The sequence below is a fragment of the Arvicanthis niloticus genome, chromosome 3 (genome assembly GCF_011762505.2).
Source record: "Arvicanthis niloticus isolate mArvNil1 chromosome 3, mArvNil1.pat.X, whole genome shotgun sequence".
In the NCBI taxonomy this organism is placed as follows: domain Eukaryota; kingdom Metazoa; phylum Chordata; class Mammalia; order Rodentia; family Muridae; genus Arvicanthis; species Arvicanthis niloticus.
Genome location: NC_047660.1, coordinates 54,566,820 through 54,591,425, shown reverse-complemented (window position 1 = coordinate 54,591,425; position 24,606 = coordinate 54,566,820). Strand labels below are relative to the sequence as shown.

Genomic DNA, 24,606 nt, shown 5'->3' with positions numbered 1-24,606 from the left:
TCTCTGTGTGTGTACCTACATCTTACATGTGTGAGACCAGGTCACCCTGAATGCTCCCTTCCTTGAGTTGTTCATTAGTTTTGGAGGTTTTGTTCCCCCTGTCGTTTCCTTCCCTAACGTGCCAGATTTTGTTTATGCCTGTGAAGTTGCATCTTGTCATCATTTAGGACTGCCCAGGCTCTTTGGAGCCTGATTATGTCATCTGCTGTAGTCACTCTTCTGGCTTTGCATCATCCTAATTTGATAGAAATGTCTGCTTTCCTATAAGTCACTGATTAAGGGAAAAAAAAAAAAAAAAAAAGCAGCAAGAAAAAAAACCCCAGCACATCAGCTGGGTTGAACTCAGAGAATGGAGTCTTCTTTTAAACAGACATTATCCCATTGATCACTGCTTTCTGGATGTGGCGTTTGAGCCCTCTGTGACTGCACTTAGAGTAGATGCACAGCATGCTTCTCCATCTTATCCACAGGAATGTCATAGGCTATTTGGTTAAGTGCCCTGTTGAAATCCAGATACTTGACATCTGCAGCATTCCTCTGAAACGCCAGCCCCCTAACCATGTTACTAAAGGAAATGAGGTCAGGTTGGTGTGCTGGCAGGTGTTGACTGGTGGGGTTCAGTCTGTCAGTGATAACCCCTGTGGTCTCGCCCACTGCTACCTCCCAAATATGCTCAAGGAGTAGAAGCATGCACCGTTGGAGGTGACTGGAAACTTGAAGGATTCTTACTGGTAGTTCTGAGGAGTAAACATTTGAAGCTTGTTAAGTACAGTTTGTGAGTCTTGTCCATCCAGGCAACCTCATAGAAGATGTTGTTTCTCATGGGTGGAGTTAAGCAAGTACAAAGAGAACCAATTCTTAAGCACCTGTCCACTCTAGAGTCCACTAATGCTTCCTGTTCTGGGAGTTGTGATCTGAATTACTTGTTGGCACTTCATGCTGGCCTGGCCCGGAGCTCAGGTGGTAGACTGCTTGCCTTGTATTCAGGTTTTATGTCCCAGTTATGCTGGGCATGGTGACAAAGCCTGTGAGCATGCCAGCACTCTCAGGTGGGAACAGAGACGCAACAGTGCGGGTGAAGGTCATCTTTAGCTCCATAGTGAATGCGCTCTAGGCCAGTCTGGGTTGTACGAGACACTGTGTTTTAAAAGGAAAAGAAGAAAGAGAAGGGAAAAAGGCAATTGTTGCATGCTGCTTATGTCTTGGCGTTAGGAGAGTAAGGTTAATTTGGAGAGTGTCTAGTTTAAGCGTGTTGCCTGGATATCGCATTGAGTGTGGCTTCCTCTGTTTTCTTCCAGGATAGGGATTTAGAGCGGCTTCGTAGAAAATGGCTCAATGCATTAACCAAACGTCAAGAATACTTGGATCAACAACTGCAGAAGCTTGTCAGTAAACATGGTAGGAAGAGAACCACAGCGGTGCAGTGGAGTGTCAGTAGCCCTCTTGTAACTGGCTGAGGGCCCAATGAATGTGGTGGTTTGAATGGATGCCTGTTCTTGGTGTGGGGCATAGCCTTTCAAAGAACACTTACTTATTTGGTTGTAATGATTTCTTCTTGTACTTCCTTCTGGGGGCAGGGCACAGACACACATATAGGCAAAACGTCTATATATATTAAAAAGTAACTGGGAGAAAGGTGTAGATGTTTCTTGTTGGAGGTACTGGGAACTTAGAAGCTGAGCCAGACTATCAGGCCCTGCACCAGAGCTCTGTGAGCTTTAAGAAGCTTCTGCAAGTTCCCATTGACCTAGAGAGAACCTGTTTACTCAAAGTAAACAGTGTGGAAACAGGCCGAAGAAATGGTCTTCATTTTTAAGAACACTGAACTGCTCTTGAAGAACTCTCTCTTTCCCCCTCTCTCCCCCTCTCTCTTGCTCCCTCTCTCCTTCCTCTCTCTCCCTCCCTTTCTCCCTCCCACCCACCTTCTACTTATGCACATACACTCACACAGTAATCCGCCCCCCCCCCCCCCCCGCACTAATCTGTCTAAATGTGGGAGCAGCAAGCAGAATTGCTAGACCTAACCCTAACTCTGCCCTTCTAGACAAAACTGAGGACGATGCTGACCGAGAGGCACAGCTCCTGGAGATGCGGCTGACGCTCACAGAGGAAAGAAATGCGGTGATGGTGCCTTCCGCTGGGAGTGGCATTCCGGGGGCACCAGCAGAATGGTAAGGTCCTACAGTGCGTCTTCTGAAGACCCCAGGGATGACCAGGCACTTTACTTCCCACTTGTGTTTTGCAGTGCTGCAATTAATGAATGGGTGTTTCATAATGAGAACAGAGATATTGAAAGACTGTTAAATTATTTCCATGAGTTGGATATGACTATGGCTTGAAACTGTTTTATTAAATAACACTGTTATTGGCCAAGGTAATTAGGACTTCTGAGAACTTAAATCAATATTTAGTACTACTGCACTTAGCATTAAAAAATAGTTAATATGTTAATTGCTTGGATCATTTGTTCCCTTAAAAGAATGTTAGGTCATTATGCAGTTAGAAAACTGCATCTCAACCAGTTTTGGGTTTTGGTGCTTAAACTGTGCTGTCAGCAAATGTTCTCTGACACTTACTGAAATTAAAGATAGGAAAGCAAGTTAAGCCACATTTGGCAAGAAAGAAAGCTTTAGACAGGCTTCTGGTGAACTAGTGAGTGAGTCTGTAAGTGAGCTCCCATGTCCCAGCACTGGAGGGGTTCTGCAGTCAATTGTGAACCTTGACACACCATCTTAGAAGGACATCATTGCTCAGGCCATTGTCCCCTGAGGACACATGTGATCCTGCTGTGTCTCAGATACCATACATAACCTGTTCTTCATGTTTTAGGACCCCAGTGCCCGGGATGGAGAACCACATTCCTGTTATATTTCTTGACTTAAATGGTAAGTTAGAAGTAGCTTCCAGACGCTTACCTTGATAAAGCCGTGACAGGGTAACTCTTTATATATCTAGCTAATCATGTTTCGGGTTGCAGTCATCCTGATTTAGGCTCAGTGCTCTGTGTGTGGTATTCTGATGCTGGACAAGGACTGTCCATCTCAATATCGATCTTGCTGTGGTGTGCACCCCCCCAACCTTTTCTTCCCTTTCTGTCCATCTCTTTCCATCCCTAGGGCCTCACACATGCTAGACTACCACTGAGCTACAGCCCAGCAGAGCAGCTATGGCTGTGATGCTCGCATTTCCATGTGGCAGCCCTGCTTCTCTGGGAGTGCTTTATTTCCCTACCAATTTAGGGTATTTTTCCACACTGATAAATGTTTTACTTCAATGCTCCAAAGAAAACGACAATGTGGTAAGGACCAACAACTAGGGATACTATGTTTTTTTTAACATTGTTTAGTGACGTTCTCAGCTTTTTTGTGAGTTTCTGTGAACTTAACCTTACTTGCTTATTTTTCTTTTTACATAACTGTTGTTTTCCCCCAACCCCCACACACCCATTCCACCAGTCTCTGTCTATAGGAGGGAAAATAGAAAATGCAGAGGTAGGTTAGGGAGCTAAAATAAGAAGTCAGCAGTTAAGCTCCATGAAACACCTGCAGAAGTGTGTATTAACACAAACTTCCCTAAATAGAGAAGCCTGGGTGTCCTCAGTGGTTCCCTTCACTGAGTGAAGTGTGTTAGAATGTTAGCATCCGGTGGCCCTGAGCTCTTGAATGTGCATGGGCTAGAGAGACATGGGGCACCCACACCAGCTATCCTGCCCACCCTGGGAGGTGAGAGTTCTCCCAGAGCTGTCACAGGACACTGCCTACCGTGTGCTCTTGAGCCTTGGAGGCTGAGACATTTGGGCCTGCTCTCGTGTTGGGCTTCCTGGGCAGCTGGAAGGCAGGTCTCCGAGGGATTGGGGGAGGATTGAAGGTCAGGAAGATTTCTTAGTTGTGCATTTGTTTTCTTCCCCAGTTAGAATGTTTTTGTAAATATACAAAGTACTGGATGTCACTATGACATTTTCATGTGTACATACATTTTGCTTTCCTTCTATGCACCCTCTCACCGTGTTCTCCTGTTTCTGTTGTACAATTCATGGGTCCCTTTCTTCAGCCAAGTCATTCTCCCACAGCCACGCCATGTAGGCAGATAGATAGACAGATTGAGATTTGCAAATGAGAGAAAATGTAGCATTTGTGTGTTTCTCCCCCATTACTGTCTTTCTCTCCTCTTCCTCCCATTAAGACAATTCCTGCCCCCGTCCCCATGTTTTTTTTCTTTTACCCTGTTATGGGGAAAAGATAGATGTCTTGTTGTGTTTGGCTTATTTCACGTAGCACAATGGTCTCTTGATTCATTCATTTTCTTGGAAATGATAAAAAGTCATTCTTCTTTATGGCTAAATAAAAGTCCATTGTGTAGCTATACCACATTAGCCTGGGAATCTGAAGAGATAGTCAGAACTTTGTTCAGCACTCCACATTAGTGGTCTACACAAGTGCACCTACTTTGCTTTGTAGGCACAAGCCTGAGGTAGATGGGGCACTGGAAAGTCAGGCTCAGGGCCGAGTGACCACAGGGCCCTGTGCAGTTGCCAGGTCCATTAGCCAGTCTGCACTTTTGTTAGGCTTAACTGTGAGGAATTACTCTCCCTTTCTTCTTCTTTCTTAAGTGCACTAAAGGGTGGGGAGATTGGGCTATGATCCCATCATTACCATTTCTGAGCAGACCTCTCCTAACCTCTGAGGTATCTTGGCTTCCTTTGCCTTCCATGTAAAATATGACACATGGGGAGCAGCTTGGGTAATTTCTTGAAGCACTTTCTGGCTTTTGAATCTATGAACTATTAAATGGTTATTATCAGTGTCATGCGAGATTGCAGGGCAGAAAGCAAGTGAAGTTTGAAGCAGAAGAATTTTAATAAGTGCATTGGTTCAACCAGAGGGGGTTGGGAGCAGGGGTGTCCTTGAAAACAGCCTGGTGTTAAACGAAAGCTCTGCTTTCAGCGGATGATTTCAGCTCTCAGGATAATCTCGATGACCCAGAAGCAGGATGGGATGCTACCCTGACCGGGGAAGAGGAGGAGGAGTTCTTTGAGCTGCAGATTGTGAAACAACACGATGGAGAGGTAAGTCAGCATAAGCCCTGCCAGGAGCCTAGATGTCAGCTAGAGAGTGGCTTCCACAGTATAAGGGAAAACTCTATCAGTACTTAGTGAGGCTTGACCCTCACACCTGGTTCCCTCTACCTTCTCCCTTCCTTTCTTGGTGAGGGACCCATGTTGTGTGGACAGCATCCATTGGCTGTGGCTGTGCTCTGTTCCTAACCCTGAATGGAAGAGAGGTGGCTGCCAATTCCTCTGAAGTACATGGAGCTCCAGGCTGGAAGGACACTGACTTTGGTGCTTGCTCTACAGTTCCATCATAAGAACTTTCTTTTATTACAGAGCCTCACTGTGTAGCTCTGGCTGGCTTAGAACTGGCTAAGTACAACAGACTAGCCTCAGACTCACAGAGATTTACTACCTTTGTCTCCCAAGTACCAGGGTTAAAGGTATGGAACACCATGCCTGACCTAAGAGTTCTTTAAGAGAAGAAAAAGAAAGGCCTTGTGGTACATATCTATAGTGCTCCCATTTAGGAGGCTGAGGCATAAGGATCGTGAATTCAAAACCAGCATGAGCTACATAATGAGGTCTTTTCTCGAATAAAAACAAAAACAAAAGAGGGCTAGAGAGATGGCACTGACTGCTTTTCCAGGGTCCTGAGTTCAATTTTCAGCAACCACATGGTGGCTCACAACCATCTGTAATGGGATCCAATGCCCTCTTCTGGAGTGTCTGAAGACAGCTATAGTGTACTCATATAAATAAAATTAAATCTTTTTTTTTTTTATATATAGCAAAGAATAAATGAAGGCATTGAGGCAGACTCAGGATCTCATGATTGAATCTGTGTGATGAGCATAGGGCTTTATTTCCTAATTTTGAATATGCTTGACATATCACAGTATAGTATCTAAGAAACTCAGAGATGACCTGAGATATCTATTTTGGGTATTAGCCCTGTTCCTCTTGTTCACATTGTGCCCTTCCTTAGCCCTGAACCTGTTTGTGTTGGATGTGACAAGACAGGCTTGGGATCAGTCTATGTAAAAATAGACTGTGGGCCCTGACAGTTTCTGCAGTTTGTAATTGTGGACTGAGAACATGGACAAAACCGAATCAGGATACCATCCTGTCAGTTTCCTGGATGTGACACTTACCTGCAATTTACTTGAAAGTGATGGGTACAGACTAAAATAGACACGTGGTCTCAGTGGGTGATCAAGGAACAGTACACTAAGTCCACAGTACTAAAGTTTTTCAAGCTTTCTTGATATTTAAACATTTTTAAAAAACATATCATTTAACAGCAAGTAGGCTATTAAAGTACTGTCGTAGTTCCCGTTTTGTTGCTGTGAAGAGACATGTCCAAGGCAACTTATAAAAGAAAACATTTCATTGAGAAGCTTGCTTACGGTTTTGGAGGATTATCCCTTGATCATCATAGTGGGGAGTGTGGCAGTAGGCAGACAGGCATGGTGCTGAAACAGTAGCTGAGAGCTTACATCCTGGTCCATGATGGGATGGGGAGAGGGAGACAGAGAGGGAGACAGAGGCAGGGAAAGGGGATGAACTAACAGAGCAGAAGCTGGGCCTGGTATGGGCTTTTGAAACCTCAGAGGCCACCTCTAGTGCCACATGTCCAACAAAGCCACACCTCCTGATCCTTTCTAAACAGTCCACCAACTAGGAACCAAAGATTCAAATACATGAGCATGTAAGTTCCAGCAGACACCATGCCACATACTTTGCAACCTCACATGACAGCAGCCACAGGTTCACATCCTGTCAACACATCCGGGCAGTTCTGAAAAGGGAACCTTCACCCTTAGGTATTCTTGAGAATACCTACATGGCATTCTCAAGAGAGTCTGTGTGGCCTTGGAGAAAAAAGTGAAGTGCTGTCTTACCTTCTCTGCAGGTGAAGGCAGAGGCCTCCTGGGACTCTGCAGTGCACAGCTGTCCTCAGCTCAGTAAAGGTACACCTGCTGATGAACGAGTGTTTCTCATTCTGCGAGTGACAGTCCAGCTCAGCCATCCTGCCGACATGCAGCTGGTCCTACGCAAGAGGATTTGTGTCCATGTTCATGGGCGCCAGGTGAGCCTGACTGTGCCACTCATACTAGGAAGTTCTTTTCAGACATGGTCTGTGGAACCCTGAGCCTTCCCTTCTCAGGTGCCTGTCTCTGTCCTTTACCATACCAGTCTGTAAATACACCTGGTGTTCTCCCAGGACTGAGGTGGAGTCATAGAGGAGCCCTGCCATGAGGAAGTACAGTGGCTTTGCTCCTTTGTGGTCTTCTGAATCAAGCAACCTGAGGAGGTTCCCTGGTGGGTCAGTTGTGTGATCTATTGTTAGCCTGGGAGTACTAATAAAATAACACTGTCTTATTAGAAGCCTTTCATTCTCAATTTGACTTGGGTTGTAAAACATTGAATAGGCAGTAGTGTGGGTCTTTGTGTTTTTATTTTGAATTTTTTAGTCTCTCTCTCTCTCTCTCTCTCTCTCTCTCTCTCTCTCTCTCTGGGAGTACTAATAAAATAACACTGTCTTATTAGAAGCCTTTCATTCTCAATTTGACTTGGGTTGTAAAAAATTGAATAGGCAGTAGTGTGGGTCTTTGTGTTTTTATTTTGAATTTTTTAGTCTCTCTCTCTCTCTCTCTCTCTCTCTCTCTCTCTCTCTCTCTCTCTCTCTCTGGGAGTACTAATAAAATAACACTGTCTTATTAGAAGCCTTTCATTCTCAATTTGACTTGGGTTGTAAAACATTGAATAGGCAGTAGTGTGGGTCTTTGTGTTTTTATTTTGAATTTTTTAGTCTCTCTCTCTCTCTGTGTGTGTGTGTGTGTGTGAGAATATATATTTTTTTCCTTCTTCTTTTCTTTCTGAAACAAGGTTTCTCTTATACCTCTGTATGTCCTGGAACTCACTCTGTAGACCAGGCTGGCCTTGAACTCAGAGACCTGCCTGCCTCTGCTCCAATGCTGGGACAAAAGGTGTGTACCACCACTGCTCTCCTCAGTGTGGGTCTTTAAAGAGGCAAAGCCCATTTGCATTTCAGAGTACTTGAGTGGGCCACCTTCAGTTATGTGGTGTGCTGGGTGGGATAGCATCCTGCCAACAGAGCTGTGAGGAAGAGCCTTGCAAAGGAGGGCAGCTTTGGGCTAGCACTTTATGCAGTGCTGTGCAGGTGGGGGAGCAGGTGGCTATGCCCGCTGAGGAGGTAGTAAGGGAGGGAGGAACCCTGACACATGGAGTTTTCTAGAAATTCTCTAGGTAAGAGTTTAAACACTGTTACTGGATTTGTAAATGTGAGGATTTGGAGGGTGGGTTCTGGGGCTCCTCACTCACTCTTTCACCTTCCTTTTTTGGGATATTTGAACACACAGACAGAGATGGAAGTAAATCTTCTCATTTGAAAGAACACAGTTATGGTTGACAGACTCCAATGTGTAATCTCCATTCCTAAATATTAATCTTTAGTTCTAAATGCCACACAGATACTAATCTCTGAAACAGAGTCTGGCATAATGCTGTTAAAATCACAGCTCCTTAGCTCCCCGGTCCAACATCAATAAAATTGAGGTCAGGGGTTAGCTGTAGACTATTTGTATGTCTCCTACTCACTCCTCCTGTGTCTCTCTTCTGGGAAGTCTGAAGGGATGGAGAGAGGCCTGCTGCTCGGGGGAGCTTCATGAAGAGTGAGTTTCCATCTGAGTCAGCTGCCCTGGCCACCTGACCTGCAGCATTCCCAACAGAGAGGGCACAGTGTGGGGGAGCCATTTCTCTTCTATCTTTTATTTTTAAATAGGAGAAGCATGTTATTCCATTTGTCCCCCGTTGGAGTAACTTGATGGAAGTATTTAAGCCATGCCACCTCCCCTTTAAATTGTGTCTTCATATAGGACAGTAACAAACATATGGCAGGCAGCATCATTAGTTCAAGATAGTAAACACCATCAGGTGGCGCTGCCCTCTACCACCCAGGAGAAGCCATGGCTATCCCTGGACCGTTTGCGTTGCTCTGTCTGAGTGCTATAAGGCATAGTTGAGGCCCTGAAGGGATGAAGAAAGTGAATGACTTTTTTCCATTCTGAGAGGCTCTGCTGGGAGTTGGGGGTGGAGGGCTTGTGTTGGAGGAGGGTCAGAGGTCAACCTCAGGTATCAGTCCTCAGGTGTTCTGAGAGACTCTTTTAAAAATTAGTTAACAATCACCAAATGGAAAAAAATCATCATTAGATAGGATTATAAAATTATGTGTTTTTAGCACCAGCTGATTTTCTTTTTTTCCTTTGGATTTTTGCATGCTTCTGCCTCACCTTTTGCCTGATGCCTGTTCACTACTCTCTCTCCTTATCTTTATTCAATTGTACTCCGCCCTCATGGCTGCTCTCTTCAACCTCTGCAGAATGTTCAATCTTCGCAGCTTCTCCAAATGAGTCATCTATGAATTAATTCAACAGTTCAATTCCTAACTGTGCAAAGAGCACAGTCAGCATAAACAATGACCAGGCACTCTTAAATCATCCTCATAACGATCCTGCTTGGGTCAAGAATTTAATGCCTGAACTTGTCAATATTCATGGTACCAGATGTCTATCCTGCTGGAGGAGGAAGGTGTAAGCATCCCAGTCCTTGCTTCAATCTTTCTTAGAAGGTCATTTTGTTGTATCTTCTGTCTTCTGAGTTCGTTCAGATTCTTGGAGGCAGCTTCCAGATCCCAGGTCTCAGTTCTTCCTAATCAGGTACAGGATCCAAGGCACAGTATAAGTACCAGTCCATTGGTCCTGTGCTTAAGTGAAGGAGCTGCCCGGTGATAGGGATCTCACACACTGTGTCAGAAGCCTGCTCTTATATTAGCTCTGAGTGAACAGCACCCTTTGTTGCTCTTTGTTACAGTAAACAGTGCTAGCTGGGTTGGAAGTAATGGTCTATATTTTATTTTTCTCTAGGGCTTTGCTCAAAGTCTTCTCAAAAAGATGTCTCACCGGAGCTCTATTCCTGGCTGTGGAGTAACCTTTGAAATAGTCTCCAATATTCCAGAGGTAAAGTGTTCTAGGAAGCTTGAACTGGAAATAAACATGTTAAGATCTAATTCCTCAAAAAAGTCACCCACCCAAGAAATACCCTAGTCAATGAAACGGGCTGGTGGGATGGCTCAGCAGGCAGAGGTGCTTGCTGCCAAGCCTTGTGACCCGTTTGTTCCATCCCTGGAATCCACATAGTTTTGAAGGAAAGACCCAACTCTTGCAAGTTGTTCTCTGACTTTTACACAAGTCTAGTGACACTTGCACCACTCCCTACTACAAACAAATAAATGTAAAAACACGAACCATCTACTTAGAAAAATGTATACATATTTTAATGAGTCCTCTATCCTAAACTTTTTGTACAATGTATTTGTGGCCTTAAAAGTTGAAATTTTAGTATTTTGTTTAAAGACCTCTCTTGTTTAAAAAAGTTGTTTATTTATTGAGTAAATGTGTAAGAGAGGGTACATGAGAGAGGCGAGGAGAGGGAGAAGTACCATGGCATGACATAGACAACGTCTTTGGGGAGTCAGCTCTCTCCTTTCAGAATCTTCCTCTGCCACTGAACATTGAGCTTCCAGCAGGTTCTCCCGTGTCTGCTCCCATTTTGCCTTATGAGTCCGGGACTCACAGATGTGTGTCTTTGCATCCAGTTTCCTACAAGGGTTTCAGGGATCAAAGTCAGGTACTAGGCTTGGGCTGCAGGTGCTGCTACACTTTGAGCCATATTTCTAGCCAAGAACTCCATTTTGAAAAGCAGTTCACTGGCTTCTTATTTTGAAACACAGCAGGCAGTAGCAACATGTCACAGAGGGCAGAGAGAGTCCAGTGTAGAGATTATGTCTGGTGTAGAGCCAGGTTGAAGTCCAGTCTCTGTCTCTTGCTAGCAAATGAATCTGCATACTTTACTCTAAATCAGACAATGATGTTTTCTGGGGAGAGGGGACATAGGGACTAGAGACTTGGGGCCTCCCCACAGGCTGTCAGTACTGCCTTTTAGTCTTAATTCCAGGTGGTAGAATTTGTGGATTGATTCTGCTGAGTGTTTGGATAGTAGGTGGATATAACTGCCTTTTTTTTTTTAAAAACAAAAAAAAACAAAAAAAACAAAAAAACAGGGTTTCTCTGTGTACTCTTGGTTGTCCTGGAACTTACTCTGTAGACCAGGCTGGCCTCGAACTTATAGAGACCCAACTGCCTCTGCCTTCTAAGTGCTGGGATTAAAGACATATGCCACCACTGCCCAGGCAATACCTGCTTTAGCAGTCTGTAAAGGAAGCAAGAAGTTGATGACACCTAGGCTTTGATTTTTAGATTTTTGTACTGTTCCAGGGAATCCATCAGAGATAACTACTCTGACAGTTTACAGCCGACTAGGACCACATCTAGGTACTCAGGAACCTGTTGTGGCCTGCTCCACTCTGCCTGGCTAGAGACAAAAGACTTAACAATGCCTGAATAGTTACTATAACAAAAATGTTGCGACCTGCTCGGCTCTGCCTGGTTTGGCCTCCCAAGTGCTGGGATTAAAGGCGTGCGCCACCACTGCTCGGCTCAAACTGCCACTCAGGTCTTCGGGTTAGGGTCTAGAGAGAGAGAGAGAGTGGGGATAAGGAGAAGAGATGCACAGAATGGAGACAAGACAGAGGTTCTGATCAAGTCTCATTTATTGAAGGGAAATCTGGGGTATTTATACACTTTTGCCACGTGCCTTGTAGGTGCGTGGATATGACATAAGCCTTATAGGCATGGATAGCACGTGCATCGTGCGCCTTGCAGGCATGTATGGTGTGGATAGCATGTGGATAGCTGCTTTTTAGCTGCTTTCTGCTGAAAGTCGGCTCCCAACAGGAACCTAGGTTCAACCCAGAGTTTTCAGAGCATTTTTAAGGTCAAAGCCATGTGTTGGCATCTCGCTTTGGAGCTTCAGGGGTACTTTGCAGAAGTAAGCAGTTCAACAAAAGCTTGGTGGTTAATTGTAGAGGGTTCCGCACAAATAGGGTAAGATAAGTTGGCTAGGATACCTGACCTTGGGTTACTAGAATAGAATTGAGTCATTTTCCATGGGATTCTGTATCAAGGAGATCCAATTCTAGTTAAATTTGAAATGATCTCAGCAAGAATACAAGATGGAGGAATCTTTGCATTATCTTGCCCTATTACATTATGTTGCAAAATTCTTGTCTCCAAAAGTGTCCAATGGTAACTTCTTCTTTCCTGGTTTTTTAAAGTTGGTCTTACATATTAAACATTAACTATTTAAGTATTTAATTTGAAATTGAAGCCTCTTCAACATTTGAGAATTAGGTTTGAGTATGTGTCTATAATTCTAGAGCTGGGAGACTGAAGTAGGAGGACCATGAGTGGGAAGCTAGTCTGGGTTACTTCGTGAGACCCTATCATAAACAATAAACTCTGCCCAACCCCAAAGCCAAGGGCTGAGTCTAACTGTGATAACACCCTTATATAGCCGGTGCCTGGTCCTGCATGCATTCTCAGCAGTCATCAGCCAACCAGTCAGCAAGGAAGCTGCTTGCAGCAGTGACTAATTAGATCTTGGACTTGAAAAGATTACTCTGTGCTTTATTCATTGTTCTTTCTAAGAGTTAAAAGGGAAGGACTGCAGGGGAATTAGCTTAAGACTAAGCACCCTTGTGAGTGCTTAGTCTAATCAGCTAGGCTTCCAGAGTTAGCAAACATTGTTTCATCCGTCCTGACCCATAAGTTGCCCTTTTGTGAGCATGGGCAGCTCAGTCAGTAGAACAGGGTGGGGATTCACTTCTGTTCTCCAGAGCCTTTGGCCACTGCTGCTGCCCAGGGAGGACTCAGGCAGCCTTAGAAGCTCAGCAATCTGAGCGTCAGGCTGCTTGACAGCATCTGGGGCCTTGCCTGCTTCTCCAGCATCTCACTTAGATATTGAGGACCTTAGGTCTCCTCTTTGTCTAGTGGGTTGACCCAGCTCACATGAGTCCTAGGGGGTGGCACCATCTTGCAGAACTGTTGTCAGAGTGGTAGCTCTACAATTTCCACAGGTGGATTTCCAGACCACCTGCAGAATCCTTTCTAGGTGGTAATTGGTAGTGACTGTAAAGTGGGTACAGCTGTGTTTGGAATGTTTGTGAAGGCTACTGTTTAAGCAGCCTTCCAGGTTAAGCTGGTACCTAATGATGGGTCATGATTTCTGGGGGAGAGGGCATTTTGAGTTCTAAAAGCTGATGTTAAAATGGAGCTTGGGGTTCCGTTGAATTTTATCAATTCAGAGGCCTTTGTATGAGTGTGTATGTATGTGACTGTGCATGTATCAATGTGTGTGAGCATGTACATGTGTGAGCATGTGTTTGTGTGTGGTGCATCTGTAATGATGTCTTCAGTGTAGTTTTAACATGCATCCTTCAGTTCAGGATGAATGTGTGTGCATGTGCCTGTGTGTAAATCATCTGTAACACTTTCTTTTTCAGCCTTTTTTTTTTTTTTTTAACCGTGCATCTTTGTTCTTCAGGATGCCCAGGGAGTGGAGGAGCGAGAGGCACTGGCAAGGATGGCAGCTAATGTAGAAAACCCAGGTTCTGCTGACTCTGAGGCCTATATTGAGAAGTACTTGAGGAGTGTACTGGCTGTGGAAAACCTCCTGACTTTAGATCGCCTGCGTCAGGTTAGCGGTTAACAGTGCTATGGTGGAGCTCCATCTGGCCTCTGTACTTGACTTTCTGGAGTCTGGTTTGAAGAGTTTACTCTCACAAAATCCACTGACTGCAATGGGGTCATTCTGTCTTGTCAAGTCATGGCTGGTATTTAAAGAATGTGGAAAACCTTGAAGCATGTGTGTTGGAGTGCAACTCTCATATGTACCTCTCCTCGGTGTGTTTTCCAATTCCCAGGAAGTGGCCGTGAAGGAGCAGCTGACAGGGAAAGGGAAGCTGAACCGGAGGAGTGTCAGTTCTCCCAGCATGAACAGAGTGAGTCTCTCCTGCTGCTGCCATAGGAAGGTGTCTGCCGCCTCCCTTCTGACTTCTTATCAGGATGCCTTTCTGCCTCCTCTTGTCACATCTGTGCCCCTCCACCACTGGGCCTGTTGTTAGACCCAGGATGCTTGCTTGAGTGTCATGGGCACACATTGCTCATTTTTGTTACCACCTGCCCAGCACAGGTTGGGAGGTCACAAGTGTGTGTGGAGCTTAAACTCAGCTTTGCTGCCCAGGGGAAGGAAGTCATTTTCTGGGCTTTAATTAATTATTTTACATTAGGAAGTTTGGTATATGTTTGTAGACCAATCACTTGAAGGCCATTGTGGGTGGTGTAAATGAGTAAAGCAGGTTACATGTATTTTATATAACTATGGCAAAGATGTGTCGGATTAAAAATATATATAGTTCATATGCATATTGAACATGGAGATAATTATTGACAAAAAAATGTGCTAGCAGCTCTTTATCTGCTCCTTATTTCTGTGAAGATGTGGGGATGAAGAGCAGGTGCTCTTTTGTCCTCGGCTGCTCAGCTTTGTAGGAAAGAGCAGCTGCCTCAAACCTGGTAAGTGTTTGGGAGTGACAGGCATGGCAGGTTTTCCACTGGCAAGCCTGTGGGTACAGAGGTGCAGGAGGCATGTCTGACCACCACCATAGACCTGAAGTGCAGGGCCACTCTCAGGCATCTAGAAATGCCACTAGTTCTAGGTCCCTTCAGAAAGTTATTAACATATGGCAAATGCAAAGATTTGGTATCTGGGGTACTATAATCTGCCTAAGGCCACCTTCGACAGGTCAGGTTCACAGAGAAGGGGCATGGAGTTCTTGATTAATCAATAAGCCAATTTTTCTCTGAAGGAATAAAACTTCTCTGGGGTGAGTGAAAAAGTCTCTGGAGCTGGAGAAAAGGGAGGAAAATATCACACACAGACACACACACATCTACACACCACACACACACACACACACACACACACACACACACACAGTCTCACACTCTCTTACTTGGTGGATAAAGCAAAGCAACTCTCATCACTTATATCCCCCAGCAGAATCTCTCAAGCAGTGCAAAATTACAATGTGGCTATATTCTGTTTTTCTTTAAGTGAATAATTACAATGAGTAAAAAAAACTGCATGTTCCCTAATGCCTTTACATGATTAAATGTTTCATGTAATACAGATAAAAAACAAATTATTCCCAAGAACTCACATGCAGTTGTATCTAAGCGACTTGTTATAGAGTAACAAAATGTAAGCAACTCTTTCTTGGCCAGTTTCTCTTACTGGCAGACTGCAATTTGTAGTTAAAGAGAAGGGATCAGTTGTTTTATTATTTATCTTAAAAAGTAGTCTTATAAACAATTTTTAAAAAAATCACAAATCTAAACTTTTATATAAAAAAACAATCGGTCATTGCTACTTTAAATCATCAGGGTGCACACCTACCAACTAACAATTTTTTATCAAATCCTATCAGGAAGCCAAGGGCAAAAATGGTTACAAGAAAGTAATCATTGCCTTGACCATCAGACCAGCCTTAGCAAGAAAGGCGTGTCATCTAGTATTAGTTGGGCTACCATTGTTCTTGTTCCCTGATCTCAAAAAAATCCCTGGCCCAACTATTGAGAGTGTGACTTTCTGAACTTTAAATTGTCCCCCAAGATTTTCTGCATCAAAGCCACCAGCGAACACGTTGTAACCTAATGTCAACATCTCCAAATTCTTTCTTGGAGTCATGGATATTACCAACAATCTCCATCTCTAAGTTCTTTCTGGAGGTGGTAGTTGAATAATAATCGGCTGCAGCAGCAATGCTGGAAAAAGACCAATCACTGTTACTGTAAGTGCCAATGATTAGGAGGGGCATGATGACTGGGGGCAGCAAGCAGAGCGTGGAGTCCTCAGGATGCATAGTCCTCATTCCTCTGCCTCTGCCGGGCATAGCCATCATGGCTGTACTGACTTGTGGGCTGCATTCCATGACTTCTAAAGCTGTTTGCTGTTCTCTCACATGAGCCTCAACAGTAATCTAAATAGTTTATTCTTAGACAGAAGGCTTAGGCCATGGCAGGATCCAGTGACATTAAAGGGGTGAAATGTCTTCTGTTCGGGCCCAGTGAGGTGTGGACACTAGAGCCTAGGTAAACCACCCATGGGAAGTTGCTGGTAACTACTCAATGGTTTTCATATCCCAGAGACAATACTGGTCTGCAGTATTGGTCTTGGTTGATTGGTTGGTTGGTTGGTTGGTTTGTTGGTTGGTTTGTTTGGATATGATTTTGTCTCACTGTGTCTCTCTGACCAGGAAACAGGATAACCTCAGACTCACTGTGATCCTCCTGCCTCTGCCTCTCAAATGCTGGGATTACAGGCACAGGCACTCAGGCCCTATTTAATTTGATTTTAAAAGCAAGCTCTTTCTAGATGCTCTCATGCTTTTACATTAATCCTCTTTTATCTCTTCCCAGTTGTCAGGAAGCAGACAGGAGCTTAGCCCATCCCACAGCCTAGGCAGCAACAAGGTGAGTTAACACTTAGCTCCTCACCTCTTTTATGTGCTCAAACCTCTGTCCTTGCATATGTCTGAACTCTTCCTACACACCTTGGTTTTGCGACATTTATTGGACAGAGTTCCACATTGGTTTTTCTGATCCTGCCGTTGAGGTCTACTAACACCCTCTTATTAGAATTTAAAAGTTTGGTTTTGCTAAAAAATTATCTTTCTGCTTATAGTATTCCATTTACCTATGAAGAAGGAACTTCAGATTTTATTTATAATAGTAAAGCTAGGTAGGATATAATGATATAAAACTTACAAGAATTAAAAATATTTATCATTATTATTTGTTAGGAAAAAAGAAAACATGTAAATCCCAGTAACAACTTTATGCAAATAGAAACACACTATTGTTTGCTTAAAAAGGTCAGCACTTCTTGCAGCTGCCTTGATCTGGGTGTTACCCCTCACAGTTTGTTTTTGTCACTCTGAGGTGCCTGGCTAAGTGTTGGTGCTGGGCTGACAGGATGACCCTAGAGTACACTGGGAGTTTGCATTGTCATAGTGGCAGTGTGATGTGGGGGAGTTACTTCAGAATGACTCAGGGGTGTGTAGGGAAATAGAGATTGGCTGATTGATGATAATTTTTAAGGCCAAATGTTGTTCATGAGACTATTTCTATTCTTGTTAATTATTCTGTATTTGTGTTTGGCATTTTTTTTATGGAAATGTAAGAAACAATGAAGATGAAATTAAAATGACTAGGACTCATTTTAAACTCAGGCTGTTACCATGCCTGAAAGCATAACCATACCCACACATGAAATCACACAAGTGCACATGTGCACACAGACATGGTGGAGTTCAGTTAGTACATGGGCTTGGAAGATACTGTGGTTTAGTTCTTGCATCAGTCCAATGGAAGGAAGCAGAGCTTTGGAGAACTTAATTGTGTGATGGTTTTAAGTGTGATTATATGAGTTATTAAGGGAAATATATGTAATAGGAAAGAAAAGGCCTGATTTTGTATGTTTGGGGGAGGTGCATTTAACTCAAATCCTCAGGTATAAATTCCTTGTAAGAAGTGGCTGAGATTTTTGCTTTTCTGTCTCCTCATTCTTTCCTTATATAAAATTGAGACTATGACATGCTTCCTCTGCAGCAGTAGAAAGGATGAAGGGACACAGATGTACTTCAGGCTGAGGCAGATAGAGTAAGAACCACACGTAAGGGGCATACACCTGCTCTCCACGCATCCTGCAAGGGTTGCAGTGAGATGGTGGCCATGTGTGGAACCTCAAGGGTGACCCCATGTGCACATAGGCAAGTAAAGAGCTGGAGTTTACATTTTGGATATAAGCCCCTGTGTGGCCACAGGCACAGGGTGAACAGTCTTGTCCAGTGGAGAGTGGGGTGAAGCCTAGGAAGGAGGGGCCTTGTTTAGAATCCTGAGTCAGTATATGCTGAGCTCGTGTGTGTGGGGGGGGGGGGGGGGGGGGGGGGACTTGGGATGGACTGTCTAGCTGAGCCTCAGGCATCTTGTTGCTGGCTGTAGTGTGTAGAGTACTCCAGAGTGTTGTATGCAGCTATCAGTGTATCAGTGTGAAGGGGAAAAGCTTATTTGGATAGGAAGGACTGTGGAAGGGAAAAGAGATGTCCTTGGGAAGAAATAGAAGCAGTCAGTTACACTAAAGAGATGGATTCTGGGATCTTGTGGGCAGGAAGAAATGTGTGGGGAAGGAGAGGACTAGGTGCCATTCAGGCTTTGTGACAGAGTAGATTACTGAGAAAGAAGCAGGCTATCGGGGGAGCAGGTGAGGCTGTGGGAGTGTGTATGTGTGCAGAGAGAAGGAGTTGGGTAGAGCATGTTGGACCTTGACACAGCATTTAGGATGAGGACCATAGGGTTGCTTGGGATGGTACTGGGTAACTGCACCTTTCCAGGCCATTTCTGCTGAGCACTGGGAGAGATCAGGCTGAGTCTCTAGCAGTCTGTTTGCTGTATTGCTTGAGGTGAAGGAACATTACATATTTCTGTTACTGTCCTAGCAACTTTCTTTTCTGTTCTGGATGTCTTGGGGTTTCTGATTAACTTGGAGAAAATGGTGTTGTTGTTTCAAGCTGCTCAGATTTGGCTTGTGTGATGGTTCTGTCTTGTTGACTCTGGCTTGATACAGTTTACAGTGCTCAGAATTTGACAACCCCCCCCCCCCCCGTGTCTGTCTCTGTCCCTCCCTCTCCCCCTCTCCCCCCTCTCCCCCTCTCCCTCCTCCTCCTCTTCCTCCTCTTCCTCCTTCTCCTCCTCCTCCTCCTCCTCCTCCTCCTCCTCCTCCTTCTTCTTCTCTCTCTCTCTCTCTCTCTCTCTCTCTCTCTCTCTCTCTCACACACACACACACACACACACACACACACACACACACACACACACACACACAGTGCTATGGCTTCAGGTATCCTGATTTCCATGGCTGTCAGTTCCACAATGAAGACATCTTTGCATCCTCCTATGGATCTGGCTATAAGCAGCCTGTGAGCACCACCTTAGGCTGTTGCTTTCACCCCTGGGCCAGGAGAACTGCTCTATCACAGATGCCTGTGGGTAGGACAGGCAGATGGCAGCAGACAAGAATATTACTGACCATATGAGTGGAATACAGACCACAAGGTAGCTCCCCATTTTCCTGTGCAGGGCCTAAAGCAAAGCACTGTAAAAGATTATCAGCTTATGAATATTTTATGTCATAGCTTCTCACTAGTGAAAAAAGAATCATATTTTCCTCAGAATCAAGGAACAGGACTCAACCCTATAGCCTGTGTCATTTTGAATGTATAAGATGGGTTATGAACATCTATCAGAGAGTTCCTAAAGGTAGACAGATTTTTAAAAGGTCAGAGGACCTTTCACACCCTTAACTACACTGTAAGTACAGCTGTGCTTACAGTGACTTGGCCCAGGTATTAGGGTGTTACAGAGCATCCTGACAGTGGCAAAGAAAACCAACTGCACCCCTGTGCTGTGGTTAAGTACTACGCACATGCACGTGCACACACACATGGGCAGAAATGCTCCATCTTGATTTCTCTACAAGGAAGTATTTAATGTCTGGGAGTTAGTCCTACAGATTTCAACCCAAAATTGGTGATGCTAGAATTGCTAGGAAATGTATTTTGAAATCATCAAAAATAATCCTCATGTTAGTTATGTCTGTCTTGTAAGCATTCATGGGGTCAGCTCTAGTTTTCTCTCAATCTGATTGCTGCTCTCAGCTCTGTGCTACAGAGCAAGTGGCATTAAGGGGGTGTTGAGGCAAGAGGGGAAGAGGCTGATTGAACTGGGGTTAATGGGGCCACGAAAACTTGTTGAGTTCAGTTAGCTGTGTGTGCCTGCGTGCGTGAGTGCATGTATGCATGCGTGCATGCATGTGGACACACTTATTTATCAAGCATTTTAAAATCAGAATTGCTCCACCAAGATTGAGTTGGTAAAGTAATTAATTAAAGAGCTTGATTGTTGCCATCACCTTGGAGCCTAAAGGAAATCCTCACAAAAAGTCTCACAATTAAAAATATAAGATGTGACCATATTGAAGTGGTTTTTTGCTTATAATTATGGGATACTTTGCCTCTGTTTTAGAGACATTTTTAATAGATGCAATGAAAACAAATTCTTTATGACTGTCTACTTGTGGGTATCCCATGCAGAATTAATTTCAACTTGTTGATGGCCTTGGCACTGCAAAGCTGGCAGTGTATTGAGACCTTCGGTAGTACAAGGACAATTGTCAACAAGTCCGTTGTCATTTCTAAAGCCATTTAAGAGATGGCATTTGTATTGAGTTAGTAAAGCAGTGTTATTGTCTTCTGAGGTGGTTTTTGTGTGTGGTACTTCTTGAGGACCTCATGTATGCCAGGGAAGGGCTCTAGCACTGAGGTATATTCCCAGCCCTCCCCAGAAGCTCTTGTCAAAGTTCAGGTCTGCTGGTGTCTTGAGCAGGGCGGAGCTAACACAGCTTCCTGGAACTGCTGTCAGCTTAGCTTTGGTTCCAGAGATGCCAAACATGAGTCACTCTTCAGCTGCATCAGAGCTGCCTGTGTGCTGGAAATGACATGGATGCATCTTTTTATTTATTTTTGTCACTTTCCTGATCAGAGTCAAAGTCTTTTACAGAAAGCCAAAAAATTATATTTGGTGGAAGAGCAGGGGCTGACGGGAGGATGGCTGGTAGACAAGGAGCCTGCAAGGACCTCCTGGACTTGCTGGATTGACTGTGCCTCTGAGTCTTGGGTTCCCCCTAAAATCTTGAAGGGTTTTGTTTTGTGTTTTTGAGTTCTGCTCCTTAGAACAAATAGTCTCTGTGTGGGATCCAAATGAACCCAGAGTCCTTTCCTAGTATTTTCATGGCTGATTCTGAAGTCCAGCAAGGAAGCAGACATTAGGAATAGACTAGTCAGTCTTTGGGAAGTGCCATGCAGTGCCAGGTGCGCTCGAATATGGCAGAAGGAAGGAAGTATCATGCCTTTTCTCCTTGAGAGAGCTCAAAAAATTCCAGAGCAAAAATCTCAAAGTCCCCTTTACCCACAGTCCCAAGTTTACTCCCTCTGAAGTATATTTAACTGGTGGCTACTTTGTTTTGGTTTTGGTTCTGTTCTCTCCCCCAGCATTGCAGTAAAGGGAGAAACTAGTATAGCCAGGTAGGTCCAGTTTATTACACAGTCAGCACTTGTCCTGTCTGGGGGCAGGGATGAGGGGGACACACAGCCATGGGCAGCCCTACCTAGGATGCTGCGTTCATCTCTGGTGAGCTGTGCAGGGTCAGGGGAGAACCACATGGTGGGAGGTTTCTGTGCATCTCTAGGGGCTAGCAGAGAAGAGGGGTTGCTACCTTCCTCCTCCTCAGATCTGTCCCTAGGAAGCACAGCCAGATCTGCCCGGGTACTCAGATCCTGACTCTGGGCAGTAAGGCTGGGAACAAGTGACTGTGAGGTTCCCTGTCTGCCCTGACTACAGGAACCTGTGTTGGGTGCTATGACAGTCTCTCTATCTGCCATTAGCCCACAGGCCTTCAGTGTGCTTAGGCTGTGTCTGGGTGTTGTCTAGACCTGTCATTTATTTAAACTCAGAGTTTTGGTGTTTGAGGCAGTAAGAGCCTCCATGTGACATTGTGCACCGGGTACCAGAGGAGCCCTGATTGTGCCCCAGAGAAGGGACACTTTTTTCAGTTATTACTGGACAACTCTGTCACACAGCTTGGATGCTAAGTGCAGTGCAGCTGCTCAGTTTCCTACAATACACAGTGTGGTTATGTCAGCTGCCAGACAAGAGAGCCTAAGATATTAGAATAAATTTACTCTATGATGAAGTAAGTTGTCTTCAGAATAACCTTGTATGAACTTGACATCATGAACAGAGTTCTTAACATCTCTTCCACTGAGACTCTTGAAACTCCTGACCTTAGTGTTCAGACACTGATGTGACACCCCAAGGCACCCAAGTGGGCAGCATCCCAAGAAGGATAATTAAGCTAGAATGCAAAAAATTAAAAATAAAAATTAACAGGAGACTAAAATCTGTAGTAAGTGTGTTATCCTTAGGGATGTGGGTGCCCAGCTGGAGCTGCATTTGTTACTGCCCTGATCATGTCTGGAGTCTGTATTCTGTCTGTTTTCTAATGAGTGCTGAGAGAGAGCATCAGTGTTTTTTGTTTTGTTTTGTTTTAATGCCATCAAGTGCTGAGTGAGTTCTCGGTGGTGAACATGATCCAGATCACTTAGAGCTTATTGATTTTGTGATCAGTCTTTAGGCTGCTGCTAAAAGCGGATAGATTGCTAATTCATGTAGGAAGCTGTGGGCTGTCCCCCTCAGTGTTGAGCCTCCCAGGATCCACACTTCACTCTGCTTCTTAGCAGTCCTCAGGACATCCTAGTTAACCCTGGGTGCTTTGTCTGTTAAGCATGCTCAGTTAAACTAATAAAACTGTTACTTAACCTCAGTGAGAAAGACCCGAGTCACCACAGGGCGAGCGAAAGGGAGCTTAAGATCTGCTCACAACTTGGGGCTCAGTCCCATGCTACTTCTAGAATCCATTCTTGGGCTCCGGTTGAGACATAGGAGTGAGGGTGTCATCTCCAGCCACAGGAGTCAGGGCAGAATTTGCAGGTATTTCTTTCTAAAGGACCCTGTGTTAAGGAGGTAGCAGAATGCAGTAGAGTTTGGGATGACTGGTTGGCAGTCACAGGTTGTCAAGTGGAGAGGAGTCTGCGGTGAACACTCATCTACTAGGGGACATAGCCCCTTAGGTACATGGCAAACTTGAGGAAGAGTAATACAGTCAGACTTCCATCCCAGAGAATAACACTTTAGTAATGCTAGTAGGCTTTTTCTGGAGTATTGTATACTTTTTTAAAAAAAAAAATAAACTAATTAATTTTGAAACAAAATGATTTAACTTTTTTGTCTGTGCTTAATAGGGCCGATGGGAAAGTCAACAGGATGTGTCCCAAACACTGGTTTCCAGAGGGATAACTCCAGGTCCTCCAGCTCTCTCTGTCTCACCCCAAAATAACCAGTCTTCTGATCCTGGTAAGTGTTTTTCATCTGCCAATCACTGCCATGAAACGAGTATCTTTGATGAAAAGGTTCAGTCAGGATGTTCTGCTATGTCCATAGGCAATCTGTGTTCATCAGAACGTCACCTTGTCTTAGCATGTTGGGTGGCATTGGTTTGAAAGGGTGACTTTGCCCTGTATTCCTCTGATAAATTACCCTGTGAGCCTCTTGTCTTCTAATGCTCAGCCTGTTTGTTAATACTTACTGTCTGCATGTGGTCCACGATGGCTTTCACATCCTCAGAGCTGTTAAGTTTTGGTATCAAGATTTATTTTTCTTTTTAAAATTTATTTTTATTTACACGAGTACACTGTAGCTGTCTTCAGACACACCAGAAGAGTTTATCCAATCCCATTACAGATGGTTGTGAGCCACCATGTGGTTGCTGGGAATTGAACTCAGGACCTCTGAAAGAGCAGTCAGTGCTCTTAACCACTGAGCACCCTGCAGCCCCTGATATCAAGATTGTTTTGGCCTTGCACAATTTTGTTTTGGAAAGTGGTTCTCTTATCTTTTCTGCATGGGTTTCTGTGTGATTGGTAATATATACTCCTTAAATGTTTGACAAGATTACTTAGGGATACTGTCTGAAGCTGGCATTTTCTCTGTGGAGATTATGACTTGGGTTTCTTTAGTGTGGAATAATCTAAACTTTTGTGTTCCTTATCAGATCGCTTTCTGAGGCCTAGTTTCCAAAAAGTTTTTGATATTGTCTAGGTTATTATTTATTCTTATAAATGTCACAGTATTTACTTTAGCTGTCCTTTTAAAGATTCATAGCAAGGTGTGGTGTGCACATCTTTCATCACAGCCATGGGGAGGTAGAGCAGGAGGATCCCTATGAGTTCAAGGCCAGCTTGGTGTATATAGTGAGACCCTGTGTCGAAAACAAACCTCCAAAACACCACAAGCTAGTGAGCACACAGAACCACACACACAAAAACAGAGTTCTCCTTCCTCTAGAGCAGAATTTAGTCCTTGTGTTAGGTATTGACAAGGAGTGAGGATAGGTCACCCTCCAACACTGGCAGGAACCATGTACATTAGAGCATCATGGTTGCTTTAGTTACTGCTGTTTAAAGTGGTAGATGCTGGCTGTGATAATCTTTTTCTACTAATGATTTTAGAGATGCCTGTAGTAGTTTATACTGCTGGATTTGCTTACAAATGACTCTTAGCAAATGCAGAGCAAAAGTTATGTGCCATTGTTTTCATTTCATCCCGACAGGACTGGGAGGCTTGGCAGCCTCTTACTTGAACCCAGTGAAGTCCCTGGTGCCACAGATGCCAAAACTGCTGAAGTCTCTCTTCCCTGTTCGGGATGACAGAAGGGGCAGACACTCATCTCCCCTTGCACACCAGGTGAGGAAGCCACAGTAAATGTTTCCCTGAGGTGTCTCTGGCGCTGTGTTGCTGCTCTGAAGCTGGAGGTAGAGGAACAGCCCAGTGAGGGCATTAATG

The 24,606-nt window shown here is 44.3% G+C and overlaps 1 protein-coding gene across 3 annotated transcripts in view; it reads left to right on the top strand.

Annotated features, from left to right (window-relative positions):
* Nucleotides 1-24,606, top strand: part of Kif13b (kinesin family member 13B) — a 146,889-nt gene that overhangs the window by 102,701 nt on the left and 19,582 nt on the right. For all 3 annotated transcript variants that reach the window (XR_013109314.1, XM_034497345.2, XM_034497344.2), the window contains exons 27-37: nt 1,299-1,398; nt 2,045-2,171; nt 2,830-2,885; nt 4,944-5,065; nt 6,963-7,139; nt 9,997-10,089; nt 13,574-13,726; nt 13,953-14,030; nt 16,510-16,563; nt 23,007-23,118; nt 24,374-24,507. Coding sequence is in view for 2 of the 3 variants with exons in the window: in XM_034497345.2 (XP_034353236.1) it covers nt 1,299-1,398; nt 2,045-2,171; nt 2,830-2,885; nt 4,944-5,065; nt 6,963-7,139; nt 9,997-10,089; nt 13,574-13,726; nt 13,953-14,030; nt 16,510-16,563; nt 23,007-23,118; nt 24,374-24,507 (1,206 nt within the window). In the remaining variant the exon portion in view is untranslated. The remainder of the gene's footprint in view (nt 1-1,298; nt 1,399-2,044; nt 2,172-2,829; nt 2,886-4,943; nt 5,066-6,962; nt 7,140-9,996; nt 10,090-13,573; nt 13,727-13,952; nt 14,031-16,509; nt 16,564-23,006; nt 23,119-24,373; nt 24,508-24,606) is intronic.